This window comes from Hetaerina americana, unplaced genomic scaffold (assembly GCF_022747635.1).
Source record: "Hetaerina americana unplaced genomic scaffold, ioHetAmer1.1.p SCAF_3, whole genome shotgun sequence".
Taxonomy (NCBI): domain Eukaryota; kingdom Metazoa; phylum Arthropoda; class Insecta; order Odonata; family Calopterygidae; genus Hetaerina; species Hetaerina americana.
Window position 1 is genome coordinate 29458097 of NW_027286874.1, and position 15208 is coordinate 29473304.

Genomic DNA, 15208 nt, shown 5'->3' on the forward strand with positions numbered 1-15208 from the left:
TGTGTCCTATATTTGTGTATGTATGAATATGCAACAAATCTCCGGACAAATAAATGTATTATTATTAAGAAGGACACAAAACAAAAATCTGGGGATGGGCAAATTAACACAATATAGAAGAATGGAAAGCTGCTGTTACTCTATCTTAGGATATAAATACTGATGGTACAAGTAACCATACCTATTTATTAGATGTTATGGTGTTGAGCATGAAGTACCAAAGAGTATATTCTTATATCTAATATAAGTATGTCTTGGGCTCTCCAATAATGGTATTATGGTCAAGCAGTTGAGCATCATCAGGGGAAGAAATATTTGAATGATAAGGGAAGAGTTTGGTATAATCACTGACCATAGTTAAGCAAGTTTGCTCTTATCTCATTATGGACAATGGTTTCTGTGCTATTCGCCAACAAAATTAATATCTCGGTGTATTTTTCTGTCTTAAGCTAATTAAGGTGTCCAGTGTAACAAAATAAATGGTATGGAATCACTAGGAAGTGTTAATGGACCAGTTAATAGGATGGATTTGGCAGGCAAGGAAAAGTGTCTGCCAGAGGTAAATACAAATTAGGTGGGTCCTAAGTATTTTGATGATCATTTGGAGAATTATTTCTAGAATTGGCGGTTCTCATTCCTTCTATTTTCTTTCAATAAATTCTTCTAGCCCCAAAGAGGACGGTCATACTTTCAAGTCTAATACTGAGGATCCCATTTATAGGAAAATTCCTCAATTTTAAGACATTGAGCCATGTTTTAATATTATTTTCACCTAGCGGAAAGGTCAGAACATCCTGAATTTCTGATTTGAACTTTTGTCTTTAAATTGTGAGTAGTTTTCATGTCTGCTCTCACAAAATGGAATTTTTCCATTCAAAGTACCGAAATCTGCTAAATAAAATAGTTATTTTAGCAATCTGCAAAATAATTTGAAATTTAATTATTAGACTAATCAAGAGAAAAAAATAAATTTTTTCAACGTATTCAATTAAAATTATGGTACCGGAGAAATTTCAATCCTTACAAAGATATTTGGCACTGTTTATTTAAATTTGAAATAGGAAATCTGCAATAAAGATGGCTGTAATTTGGATGTACAGTGATCTTATAAGGTGTAACTTTATTTAAATACGCGCCATTAACTTTCTTCGAGAACATCCTCGAGGTAATCGTACGATTTCGATTAATGACTATCCCATCGACTTCTACCAAATATGTGAAAAGGTGCCAAGCGGATGAGAAGAAGATTTTTAGTTTTAGGAATTAGATTGAGTTAGTTGTTTTGTTATTGTACGTTTGCCAAAATAATCGGTAAGTATTAAATATGTATCGGTTGGCATACCGGGGTACATGTTTCTTACGTCATGCGTTCGGCTGAGTTCATTGATTGGAAAATCAATGAAAGCCGAAGTGACAACTAGTACGTTCTTTTGCTATGGGAGATAGAGCGTCATTTCAAAAGAATAATTCCAGGCTATGAAGCTTCTGACTGTGTATATTTAGATGTCACAAATTTAAATCTTTGGAGTGATGAAGTAATGACACTTATATGGAATTATGGGGAATCATCTGATAAATACTTAGTAGTCCACGCGAGTATGTGAACTCATTTTTGTAATCCTTCAATAATCCATTCTTTTATTTTTAGAGCCACAATGTCTGATCGAAAGGCCGAATTAGAAAGGAAGAAGGCAAAACTACAAGCTATACGAGAGGAAAAAGAACGGAGAAGAAGGGAAAAAGAACAGAAAGATGTGAGTACTTATGCGTCCGTGTAATATTTTTGGATTATGTAAATATAAGTATGTTGTTTTTTAATTACAGAGTCTTAATAAGCGATATAAGTACATTGTAATTCACGAACACAAATAATCAATACGGTCGTTAGATTTGTGATTGACCTGTATAAACCAAATGTCAGCGCAAATTCATGATTTAATGATTTATTTGTGTCGTCATAGTAAGGGTTAACATCTCCCGTGTTAGGCAGAATGCACATTCATCGAAATGTACTTTATAGTTCTATACATGATAAGTTAAAAATAATTAGGAGAGTATATATATTTATGCAACGGTTTTATCCAAAAGTAATGCTAAAAAGTTATTTCTGATAACCGATTATAGGCGGAAGAAGCAGCTGTGCGAGCAGCGAATCCCGAAAGGGATCAGCGGAAAGAACTTGATGAGATGCTGTCTTCTCTGGGAGTCGCACCTGTGTCAGGTATTCCAACTTTTTTGGACTTTAGTCATTGCAGCTACCATAAAAAAACCATAAATACAGTATATACCATAAACCAACCCGAAGGTCGGTTTGGTAGGTGATCGTAGAGTTCACTCAGTAGTAAGCCCAACGGCATGTGAAATTCACACATCAGGATAGGGGTGCCAGTTCCTCTCCCTGTACTGGTTATGGTTTCCTGGTACCCAAATAATCACGTAGGTTGGGTGGAGCTGCAGGTGCCCAGAGAGGCTTACCTCGGAATCAAACCCAGGCCCCCTCCGGTCAGTAGTCCAATTCTCTAACCCCGGACAACCGTTACAACTGTGTGTGTAACTAGTGTTTCATCATCTGTTGACAGACCTAGAGTAGTGAAGTCATCAACCTTTGAATAACTGCGGGAGTCATCTACCCCTCTTCCCTGTGCAGTCATGAGAGAAAGCAAGGAGAAAACCCTGATGACATGTTTGCTGTGACTACTTGCCTTGGAATACCCTTGGATTAATTTGATTGTAGTCAGAAAGAGTTTGTGATGAGGGGCGTGCCATTGTAAACAGTTTTAATTTTTTTCTCATGTTGTGTTGATGATTATAACCTCTAGCATAAAGTCAATGAATTCTATAAAAGTTGAGCCTCAGTATTTTCTTTATTATGGGAGAGTTATCAGGAATACATATTTTTTCTTTGCAACTCATGTTTTTCAACATTCTAACTGGTAGAGTTCACTCAGTAGTACGTCTGATGGCGTGTGAAATTCACACATCAGGTTAGAACGGCCAGTTCCTTTCCCTGTGCCGCTTATGGTTTCCCTGGAAGATCTGGTACCTGAAAATTCACATAGCTTGGGGGGAGCTGCAGGTGCCCAGAGAGGCTTGTGTGGGAATTGAACCTAGGCCCTATGGTCAGTAGTCCAACACTCTACTGCTGGACTATTGTGGAAGGTACCTTACACATTTGTAAATTAAATTCATTCACATCACTTTTTAATGTTAAAATTTATTTTACTTGCTTTTTGGCAATAGAATAATTTATTGCATCAATTTCATTATTGTGCATTCAGCTTATCAAATGCTTCCCTCGAGTAGCCTCTGTATCTATGTAGTTCTTTTTTCATTGCATTGAAATGATAGTCACAAATTAAGCGATTGTGAATACGCATAGGCGGACTAAAAATGCAAAATGAAAGTGATGCACCATTATAATTGTTAAGTCAAGGTGGTATTGCCCATTTGTTTAATTAAATTGATTTCACTTCAAAACCATTGTATGTGTAGGTGTACATAGTTTCTCTACCTCTCTTCCAAACATGTTGTTGTTTTATTGTCGCTAAAGCAAAGTTTCATAAGGAATGGTAGCATCGTATGCGCTTAAGTGTTGCAAATCTATGCCACCTTGACCATCCTGAGCAGAATATTTGTTGCCTACCATGCGAAAATAGTGGGTCAGACCATGCTTTGGGACTCGGTACTTCAAGGCAGATGCTCTGTGGATGTGGAATGCAGGTAGAGAAGGGGGTTAAAATTTCACCTACCTAAAATGTGGGACACTTGTAGGTGTATGACTTGTATTCAAATTTGTGGAACTTCAAGATGAAAGTCGAAAAATAAAAAAATTGCAAGTTAATTTACAACCAAGGTTTGAGGAGAGGCGATTCCAGCAGAACTAGGAAAAGGTAATTTTGTCACCTAATGCATTCCTGGGAATAAGATTGTGCAGAGGTTCAGCAGTATATTCGTGGTTAACTTGGGGCATGATTTGCATGAGGAATAGATAGGGATTCTGAATAGGAAGGTGGCAGCTCTTGAAATGGAGATACTATCGGTTATTGGTGGGCTTTATATGGAGTGAGATAAGGAGCTTGTTGTTGGAAAGGGAGATTTTGGTGTCTAAAAACTTGATATTGGAGCTGGAGGTAAAAGAGGCAAATGAGACTGAGGAGGTGAATTGCTTTGAGATGTGAATTTTGACCGGGAAATTTGGTGGATGAGGGAGGAGATTGGTGGAAGCGTGTGGGTTTTCGGGGGTTTTGAGAAAGGAAGTGCTGTAGTGTAGCAAGACTTCACTTTTGAGAATGGGAGTATTGGGAGGCTGCATCTAATGTTATCATTGTGAAGTGGCTTTGGAGAAGGATTCAGAGACTGAGAATTCTTCTTTCATGTGCCCCAGTTGGAGGAGGGAAGTGAGGGGAGACAGGGTTTGAGATAAAATTTAACATAAACAGATATATTTAGTTGTGAATAAATATTTGATTTAATTGATTGGGTTGGGTTGTCTGGCTTCTGTATTTTGGGAATTAATTATAATTGGAAAGTACATATGTGATACTTTTTGTGAATAAACTACTTTCAGAGACCTGGTAGCGGCTTGAATTAATTTATTTAAAGAGGCATATTGACACTATTTCCATTATTATGCATTATTTATGCATTTCTATAGATTGTTATAATTGTAAGGGAAACAGTTAATTATTATTTTTTTTCATTATATGGTAAATGATTTTTGGGTCTTTAATGACAATAGTCGGATACATTTCATGTAGCTGTCATAAATTAAAATAGAATGGGCCCGCAGGTGTCATTCATGTAGGATGCTTTCACCTTTGTCATAATATATTTCCTCGTCAGAATGTATAATTTTCTAAATGCCAATGAATTAATTGGATGAAGGGTTCTCCAGTTTTGTGCTGGTTATTTGTGTTGGTAAGCACCATGCTCCAATGTATAAGTTGGCTATTCTCTTCAGGATAATGTCAATAGCAGATGGAGAACTTGTTTGCCGTTGGAACATCAGTGCTTACCAACGCTACTAACTGTTGGAAATCCCAACAACTCATCCTCCTGTTCATTTCTCCTTAGTGAGAAAACCTTAGCTCCTCTAAATTTTCTGCCCACATTTTCTTAAATTATTTCTTCAATGTGCATTAGAACAGTTAGTGATCGTGTGCTTCTCATATAATTTATGTGTGTCATTGGTGATGACAAATGATGTAATTCCTTTATTTCATCCCATTACTTGTCTTTAGATGTTCTCTCCAGTCTTTCTACAATATCCTCCCTGACACCTGAGCAAAGTGCCACGCCCACTCCTGAGCCTAGTCTACAAGTTAATGCTAGTGCCTCCTCCCTCACCAGTGCAAGGTAAGCTACGTGCTCTGCGTGTTAGCTCAGACATGAACATAGTTTATGCATATTTAAGAAGAAATTGGAATAAATGTAATTTACTTCATTACAGTTCTCGGAGAGCAGCTCATTTCAGCTTTACTAATGTCCAGATCACAGACATTCCCCCAGTTGAAAAGGTCACCTATGGCAAGCAAACACAAACTGTTCATACAGGTCCTGAAAGGGACAGTAAGTTTCTTATTTTTTTATCATTTCAAATAATTAGGATAAAAATCATGTTTTTCACGCTAATGTACATAATATGCACAACTAACACATTCTACATCATCTTAATATCCTTTAATAACTCATCATACTGTGCTTATTTTGAAATTGCTTATCCACGTGCTCTAACTACTGCTTAACTAAAATTTTCACAATTAGTTTCATAAAGGTTGGAACAGTTTCTGAAATTGCATTGCGCCACTTTAAGGGAGGAATCAAAGTAATAAAATAAGATAGTGTGGGTGAACATGAACATTTAAATTACTACAACATTTTTCAGGATTGTTTGATATTGTGTGAGTGCACTCTATTGATCAATTACTTGAAACCAGTAAATAATCTCATAGTTTTATTTTTTATTTTGTCACAAGATAATTTACTGGTTTGTTATGAAAAGCTAGTGGTTAATTTTGAAAAATAAATAGGTATGAAAAGGAAGGTCTTTTAAAGAATGTCAAATTTTTGAAGAATGATGTGAACTCTATTAATCTCAGGAATGGGTTTTTGAAAGCATAAATGGGGTTATGAAATAGTTATAATTACGTTGTAGAGTTGTAATTATTGTTAGTTGTAAATGTTGTAAGTTTTAATGTCCTCAAATGCAAGACATCCTGTTATCCCTGTATTTTCTTTGATTTTTCTGTTAATGGCCCCCGGATGAATTAGGTTTTTGCTCTTAGATTGAACTAAAGTGAGAAAGAGATATATGGGATGAAAACTATTTCCTGTGGAGGAATCTATCCTTGGTATCTATACTGGAAATTATTAATAAGTTGCATCAGTTTTTTTATCAGTAGAGTCCTTATAATGTTTGTTGTATTCCTCTGAACTCATGGACTTATTGGGAAATTTATAAACTGCATTGATAAACATTAAAAATGAATATAAAATTTATCGATGAACATGCCAGAAAAAAGTTTTGTAGTTCTATACTTATTTTGGATCATATAATGTAAATAGGTCATGTGCAATAATGTACCATGTTTGCAAGGAGCACATTCCTTATTATCTCTAATAAAATATTGCCTAGGTGAAAGTGTTAAAATCACTTCTGTGCTAGTAGCAGAATATTTTAATTTAATTCTCTCTAAAGAGAGCTTCTGGGTCTCTGGTTAACAAAATTCCAGCTTTCTAGAAGTCAGCTAATGGTTTTTATTAGGGTGAGTTAATAACCATTGGATGGTGGATATTATGATGGCAATTGGAGATTTACTACATACTATGTAGTTTATTAGTGAATCTTTCCTGTTTAAAAATGCAGTAAATAGTCTTCATTCTTTCCATTAATATTAAATACATGTAATTATTCTGTAGCAGCAGGATTTAATCTTCTGCGTATATAAATCATTTGTTTGATTTATTTCTTGATTTTTCATTTGCAGAAAAATCTATTTGTGTGTAACTATGGGTTGCAAAGCTTGGGAGCATTGTAAAGATAAAAGAAAAGCAACTCTTAGAAGAGGTTTTGGGCATGTGCTTAACTAAATGTGGGAAAATGTATCTTTTAGTGTGATGCTTAAAATCATACTATTTTCAGACTAGTCAATAAAATACTTGTGGCATTGTGTGAATCATTATATGGGTAATTTTGTGTCTATGAAATTAGTAATCGGGCTTGTCTTATCATCAAATCTGTGTTTGAAAAATTGTCAAAATACTATTTGGCCAACTCTGCATAATTAGTTTGCTTTTTTCTGTAAACTGTGATACATGGGAAGAGGGTATTAGAATGTGAACATGACTCTGAAATGTTTAGTTATTAAACCCTCATTCTGGTGAAACGTTTCTATTGATTCAATATATGGGCCATCAAAAGTATCTAGTTTTAAAAATGAAATTGAGAGAATTGCTGGTCAGAATAAATGAAAGATGTGAATGTATAACGCTTTAATTTCATTTGGGTATATCATGTTGAGATCAAGTAAATTTTGGTTCATTGCATATGATGAGGCACATAGTTGACTATTAAATAGTTACATTTCAACATTTAAGGTAGAATGGCAGAATTTTTATCTTCAAGGGGACAGCTTTTCATTAGGGACTGGAATGTAGCATCAGGTTTCTCACACATTGTTATTAATAATAATAATAAAATGATGTGTTCTATTTGCAATCTTTTTATAAGCTATTAATAGGTTTAAACATTCTTTTGTTGAAGGAAAATCATTTCATTGTTGGAGTATAAAGGTTTGAGTTAATGTGAAATCATTCTCAAAAGTCTTTACTGAAAGTGAGCTGCACTAATTACACATTTTTTATGGACTCAATTTCAATATTTTCATTGGCTATGAATTCAACCTTTCATCTGACTATTCTAATTGCAGTTGAGACTTGTTGACATGCTTAAATGAAAAGAAATAAACCTTGAAAGGTGAAACCGTGAATGTAACTTCAATTGACTTTACCCTAATTGGCTTACATAAGAATAAATTCAACAGTTTTAAGTGTATTGCTGAATAATTCATGATGACATACATGATGACATTCAAAGAACATTGAAAGTTTTGGTGGTAAATATGTAATTGTGAATATATTCTCACTCAACATAAGGTCATTAAAAACCTTTATTGTTCAAATTTAATGCAAGTTTTCATAAAAAAATCATCAGTCATGTTATGCTAGGAAAATACATAAAGCAAGAATTGTGGAAAATACGTAAACCAAGAATTCTGTAATCTTTTAATTCTATGGTGGGCATGCCCATAATAAGTTAGTGCAATATTGTTCTAGATGATTGTATTACAATTGGTTATAGCTGAGTATCCAGATTAAATTGAGACCATCATACAATTCAAAATAGCATGCATTCTCAGATTTTTTACTGCCTACTTGGAATGTAAGATGCACCCTAGTAAATATAACTAAATATCCTTCAAAAGTGCAACTGAATGTCAAAACCTTAGTATTTAAATGCCTGATAAAACTACTTTACCTTTTCATATGCATCCAATTTTTTTCATCTAATGATATTTAATATATTTCACAAAGCAGTTGACATGCTGGAAGCTTTTTCTCTCTTTTGGGAAAACATGGCTATTATTCTTCTACCGAGATGTTGGTTGTTATATTGCATTTTATGGTTTATTTATATATTGTATAAAAATTATTTATTTAAGAATTATATCATGCTGTTATGCATGTTTACTTGCATATAATACATGCTATTTATTTGCAAAATTAATATTGCCGCGATGCATATAACTTTTGTGCTAAAAGACTTATAAAAATTATAAAAAAGTTCAATTTCCATGTGGAAAGTAATGGAGGGATATGAAAATATTCTTTTGGTACATGTGCCATTGATGCACATGGGAAGATACCTTGGGTCTTAAGTTTTGATATGGTTTTAAAAGTCTTTATTTGGGTGGCTCTGGCCTATCTGAATTTGCCAACTATTTTTGTTTACCTCATAAATATTAAAAATGAAATGCTGTGTTAGTTATATTTTGCATCTTAGGATATTGAAATAGTATTTCAGTACTGATATGGTTGATATTGATGGATATTCTTCTATGATTGTCATGATATGATAAATAATGTAACTCTCTCCATTCTTGGAATGTCACCACGTAGGTTGTTTTTCTGACAACAGTTTTGCCCGTGCTTCAACGAGCATCTTCTGGTCAAAGTTACTTTGACCTGAAGACGCTCGTTGAAACACGGGCGAAACTGTTGTCAGAAAAACAACCTACTCGGTGACATCCCGAGAATGGAGAGTCTTTCATCTGAACGCCGCGAAAACCTATGATCCCATGATAAATAATGTTAGAATGTAACTTGACTTGTGCTCCAACTGTATATTTCATTTCTTTGAAAGGAATCAGGATCTAAACTATTGTAAATATCAATTGTGACAATATATTTTATTCCCAAATTATCAAATATCTTATGATTACAAGTACTTTTTATGATATTTTATTTTAAATGGTTCATTCCCTGTTCACTGTGAAAACTTGCTTGTTAAATATGGTGACAAAATATTTCAATGTTTAAATTCCTCTAAATGCATTACCTGCAAGAACTCCAGTTGATATATTATTGCATTAATGTTATCAGTCAAGATCAATTATTTTAATCATTAGTTTTTCTTAAAATCTGGAATATAGTCTTACTCGGATGAATGTTATTTTGGTGGCAAAGCGAAAGGCCAGTTAAAGAAAATGTTAAAAGCTCTAACTTCAATGAAGAATTGTACAATAAGTAGCTTAGCAAGCAAATTTTCTAAACATTACAGTTGAAACAGTGTGCTCATGGGATGGTATATTGAAATTTTCAGAATTTCTGTAATAGGTAACCCGAAGGCCAGAGCCACTGTAATGCATTTAAAATTGAGGTGTGATTCCAAGGTCATGTACAGCTGTACCCTTAGTACAGCCATAAATTATCATTTATTTGCATATAATTTCATGCATGAGAGGTTAATGCCAAGTAAGTTGAAATACTTTCTGGTTGAATTTAACCTTTTTTTTTAGCCCTTTTGCTGTGAAACTCTTGGTTATTTATGAAAAATGTTTATTTTTTCTGTTCCTAATTTCCTTCATATTATTCTTCATCGGACGTAGGATGCATTGCATATGCTATAGACCTACGAGCACTTCAGCAAAAGACTGATTTAGTTTTATGTTCGATTGTTTTCATGTAATGGGAATAGTTCAGGTACTTAAAGGTTTTTAAAATCTATATGATATTTCATCATTATGAACATTTGCTAAGTATTGACTGAAGCGTTAAAATGGTTTTGGTGTCAGACTAAGTGAATTTTCCTAATAATAAAAATATTTTGTGAAAGTTAATTTTATATCTTCATTTATTTTTTGAAGGATGACTTAGGAGTGAAAATGTCAGCTTTGGTTTTCGATTATAATTTAATGAATATATCTCTATATGAGGTATGTCTGGAAAGGATCGGCAATGCAATATTTTGAGGAAAATAGCATATCTTGAGCAATGAAGCCTTAGTCCCCTTCAGTTTACTCCCCTTGGGACCTCACACACCTATCCCAGCAACTCTTCCACTTTTCAAAACAATCAGCAGCAGGTCTTTTTTCAGGATGTTCATCAGCTGCCTTGTTGCATTCTCTTGTATGTCATCAACATCAAGAATCTTGTGCTGCAGTTGCAGGAGACTTTCGCCGAAACGATGACCCAGGTTTCCTAAAAAAAGGTCATAACTGGAGATGATTCATGGGTCTACAGCTATGACCCTGAAATCTAGCCAAATCTTCTCAACATTTGGTTGATGGACAAAGGAAAATGTAACTGGGCAGCTGATGACCATTCCAAAAAGGGTCTTGCCGAATGTTTGAAAAGTAAAAGAGACGCTGAGATAAGTGTGTGAGGCCCCAAGGGGAGTACTTTGAAGGAGTCTTAAGGCCTTGTTGTTCTAGGTAGGCTGTTTTTCTCAAAATATTGCATGGCTGAATCCTTTCTGGACAAGGCTCTTATAATTTATCTGGAAGTAAATAATCGGTAGTTGTGAAAATCAATGGTTTAAATAAAATATGCAAACTTGTTGGGTATTTAATTAGTTCTTTTGTTATATCAGCAATTGGGTAAATTCTTAAAGTGTAATTTTTTAAGGCCAGTTACTTTTAAAAAATGCCTCCTTTACTTACAAGCTTACTTTGAGGATTGGTGGAGGCCACGTAAAGGTTTGTATTTTTTTAATGTATTGATGTCAAATTGTATGGCTGAGTAAAGTAATTTATCAAATGTTATAGTACCTCATAAAATTATTGGCCTTCAATTTCTATTACTGTTCTGATAAAATATATTAATGTGAAAAAGAGATTCCTTCTGATAAAATCGTAGGTAGGGATATACTTGTCTTTTGTTATATGTGTGATATTTGAGAACATTTAGTTTCATACTGTTTGAAGATTATGTTTTTGTTGTTGAGCTATTTGAATCAGTGGATCAAGAGTTTTTTAATTTGTCCTCTGTTAGTTTTTTATGATATGGTTTGCCTAGTGTATTTGCTTACATCTCAGTGGATGGTTGTAATTATTTATATTTGTGGGCATTTTTGTTTGTTTTGTGTTCACTATGTTTTGTGCTTCTATGTACTTTTGTTTACACCTCACATGCTTTTTCCCCCACTTTTGGTTTTACTTTTTATTGTAATTATTTTAATTGATGCTCTGGCTACAGCTGCATGTGACTTAGTAGGAATCTTGTGATGTAGTTAATGATTGAATCATTTATTATAGTTCGGGTAAATGGCACAAACTTCATGTGTTGCTATTTATTAAAAGAATGGCATGAATTCACTTCATTGTAAAGTAATAGTTTCAATTCAAGTAATCTAGTTTGTAGTCTGTTTTTGTCTTTGCTGTCTGGAGGGATAAGAAGAATCTTGCGATAAAACATGACCTAGTAATGTTTTATTCTTTTATTATGAACAGTATTAGAGAATGATTAGCACAAGATAGATTTATTTTTCATTAGATCTCATGTTCTACCTTGCAAGCTTTATAAATCAATTGAGAAGAATTAGGGTATAATTTAGAACCTGGACAATGTGCAAATTTATAATTGTTGCTATCAGCTTTACAGGAATGCCTGTTTTTTATCATGCTGTGAGTCAGTCTATGCGTGAATAATGGCCTGGATAAATTGAAAGCATTAGAAAAGTCAGTTCTTATTGAGAAAAATTCTGATCTAAGAGAGCAAATTGATGGGTCAATATGAAGAGAATATATATGAGAGCCAGCTCTCATTAAGGGTCCAATTGATGAAAATAATTGATGAATGAAATTAATGTGAATAATGTTTTCAGTTTATCCCTTCCCTTCAACTTTGACTGTTCCATCATTATTTGGACAAGGAGGAATCAAATAACTTCACGATTTCACAGAGAATTTTTGCTGTCAACTAGTTTTGCGACACCTAGTATCTGGACTGGCCAATTGAATGCAAAGTTAGTTGATTTTTCCTTGTGAATTACAATCGAATTCCCCCGAGTATCGGCCTCAACAATCTCTCAAACCTTCCTTTTTTTACAATTTCAATTATTTTGCATATCAAGTGTTCAGTAATTTACTGATGCTGTGATGATATAATGCATAGATATGGATACTGAATACATTTAAGATGAGAGCTCCCCATGGCACTAAAAATCAATTTTTGAATCAGATGCTGTTGTTGATAGTATTTAGGCCAGTTAACTTATCTTCATCTACAAATTACTGTTCAGTAAATCCAAAGGTTGTAAATAATTGTGCAATTTGAGTTTTGAGCATACGTTTACTTGCCATAGTATGGCAAGGGAAATAATTTCTGTAATATAGCCATGAAAACAAAACTGCAAGAATCTCATTTTTCTGGAGGTTGTGGACATTGTTACCTCATTGTTCTAGTGAAACAGTTCTATTACTTGAACTATTACTGTAGCATACAAATGCATTATAATGAGCATAGAGTATGGTAAAAATATTATCAAAATGCGTGATTTTTTCCTTATCATCAGTTTAATGACAATCCTTAGTCTTGAGAATTAATTTAAAAGAGTTATTTATCTTTTGTCAATGAGACAAGGATTTTCCATGTTTGTTGTCAGCATTGCATAATCTTCACTTGATCATTTGGTATTGTATGCAGTTAGAGGTAAAGTTGGGCATTGAAACATTAATATGTGACAATTTAATACACCAATGAAAGAAAAAAAATTGAAGGTGTGCATTTTAGCTCAAAATTAGTGTCACCTTATGTGTGGTATTTTCCATTGTTTTTCTTCACATTCCTTCACATTGCATTTTAGCAATGAGCATTAATGGAATAACTGACTTTCTTGATTCCTATCTCTTTTCCATGATGCACATCCTATCCTCATCTCCACTACTTCCTTCGTCATATTTCTATTTGTGGATCCCCCTCTCTCCTCCTCGGGGTAAAATTGAGGTGGCATTTATCCTTGAGTTGTGATTGATTGAAAATATGGCACTGAATTCTCTTGTCTACTGCGGCTTTTAAAGATAGCAAAAATAGGCAGCTATGACTTATTTCGACAACAGCTCATGATAGTGCCTGCCTATCTATAGAATTTGGTATGTACATACCTGCCACTGCCATTAAAAAAAGCTCTCACTAAAGCAATTTGAGAGATCTTAGGATTAGCTTTTTGATATTATTTGTTTCTCATCCATGTCATCCTGTATCATCCCTATTTGATATCTTCAATGTGCACTTATCGTTAGCATGCTACCAGTTGCTTCATCCAGTGGAGGTGACAATTGACTTCAACAAGACAAATCTAATGATATTAATAATTTCGTTGTTGACTGTTAGTAGCTACGTACTTAAAAGGTATCCCAGTCATCAGATCACATTATTATTAAAAATGAGAGCTAAGAATGACACGAGATTTTGATTATTAGGACTTAAGCACTCTAACTATGGATGGCTTGAATGTTTCAAGGCATAAAACTACACTTTCTAGGAGGATGAGTATTTACTTCTTTAATGAATCATTTTATATTCCCTTCCCCTCCCTTCAACTTATACTCTGCATTAAAAAATCAGTGTGTGAAATGTTATTTGAAAGATTATGGGAAAAGCTTAAGTTGTCTCTTCTCTCTGGATATTCAAGCTTCTTATCTTGTCATCATATCTGTTATTTCTTGAGAGGAGTTCATTTGAACAGAATTTGGGTGATTTTTAATTTATGCTGGGTGAATGGGTTTTCATACGCACAGTATGCAAGTTATCAAGTGGGATTATCCTGCTGAAGCATATTTTACGTTTCCTAATGTGCTCTTTGTCTTCCCTCACTTTTCTGTGTAAAAAATCAGGTTTTTCACATATTCATGACCTGCATCCAATGGTTGATTTCCAACATGTATCACAAATTGAATTTAGACAACATGGGTCCCTCATAATGGGCATTTGACTTCCATTCAGTGTAACTTGATATTTTTTGTGGGTTGATGTAGTAGAATGTAGTGCGGCATCTCCTAAAATATGTATGAAAATTTCATGACTGTAATGCTAGGAAGAGGATTGATCTATCTAGGGAATAAATAAGGGACTGTCAGGTTCACCTTAACTTCTGAAATACCTCACTTGCGGTGTATTTAATCTATTAAGTTAGAGGAAACATTGTTAAATATTACCAAAATCTTGCAGTTGATTTTTATTAAATCTAGTCAGTATTGCCTGTTCGGTGAATTGTTGATTGGCAATTACAATTATCTAATTAGTCATGCTGAGAAGTTCCTAATATCCATAACATCCAATAATATCAATGCTATGTACTGAATGGCACCCCTATGGGCTTCACTATTTTGCATGCAACCAATCTTTTTTAATCAACCATTACCATTGGGATCATCTGATAAAAAAATCGATTTTTTTTCAGATCTGAATTTTGTCCTGTACCCAAAAATTGCCAATTGACGTCAATAGCACCCACGTGAAATAAGTTGCTAATTGACCATATTACCTTACTTTGAGATTGAAAGTTTTTTAATATTCAGGGTAAATTCACCTTGAATACTGGATGCTACACCACAGAAACAGATAGCTTGAGTCTATTTCTTATTACATCTATTTCCAATACAATTTTATTTGCCATTTTTGTCATCAGAGATTGTAACAAAAATTGAGA

The 15208-nt window shown here is 33.9% G+C and overlaps 1 protein-coding gene across 12 annotated transcripts in view; it reads left to right on the forward strand.

Annotated features, from left to right (window-relative positions):
- Positions 1–1208: 1208 nt before the first annotated feature.
- The window catches only part of sw (short wing), a 39199-nt gene continuing 25199 nt past the window's right edge, over positions 1209–15208 (forward strand). For 6 of the 12 annotated variants that reach the window (XM_071588649.1, XM_071588655.1, XM_071588656.1 and 3 more), the window contains exons 1-5: positions 1387–1535; positions 1649–1754; positions 2125–2221; positions 5241–5355; positions 5450–5568. In XM_071588649.1, the coding sequence (XP_071444750.1) occupies positions 1531–1535; positions 1649–1754; positions 2125–2221; positions 5241–5355; positions 5450–5568 (442 nt within the window). In that variant the 5' untranslated portion in view covers positions 1387–1530. Of the gene's footprint in view, positions 1312–1386; positions 1536–1648; positions 1755–2124; positions 2222–5240; positions 5356–5449; positions 5569–11222; positions 11256–15208 lie in introns of those variants that run through there. The other 6 variants (XM_071588646.1, XM_071588650.1, XM_071588648.1 and 3 more) reach the window with 2 other exon arrangements.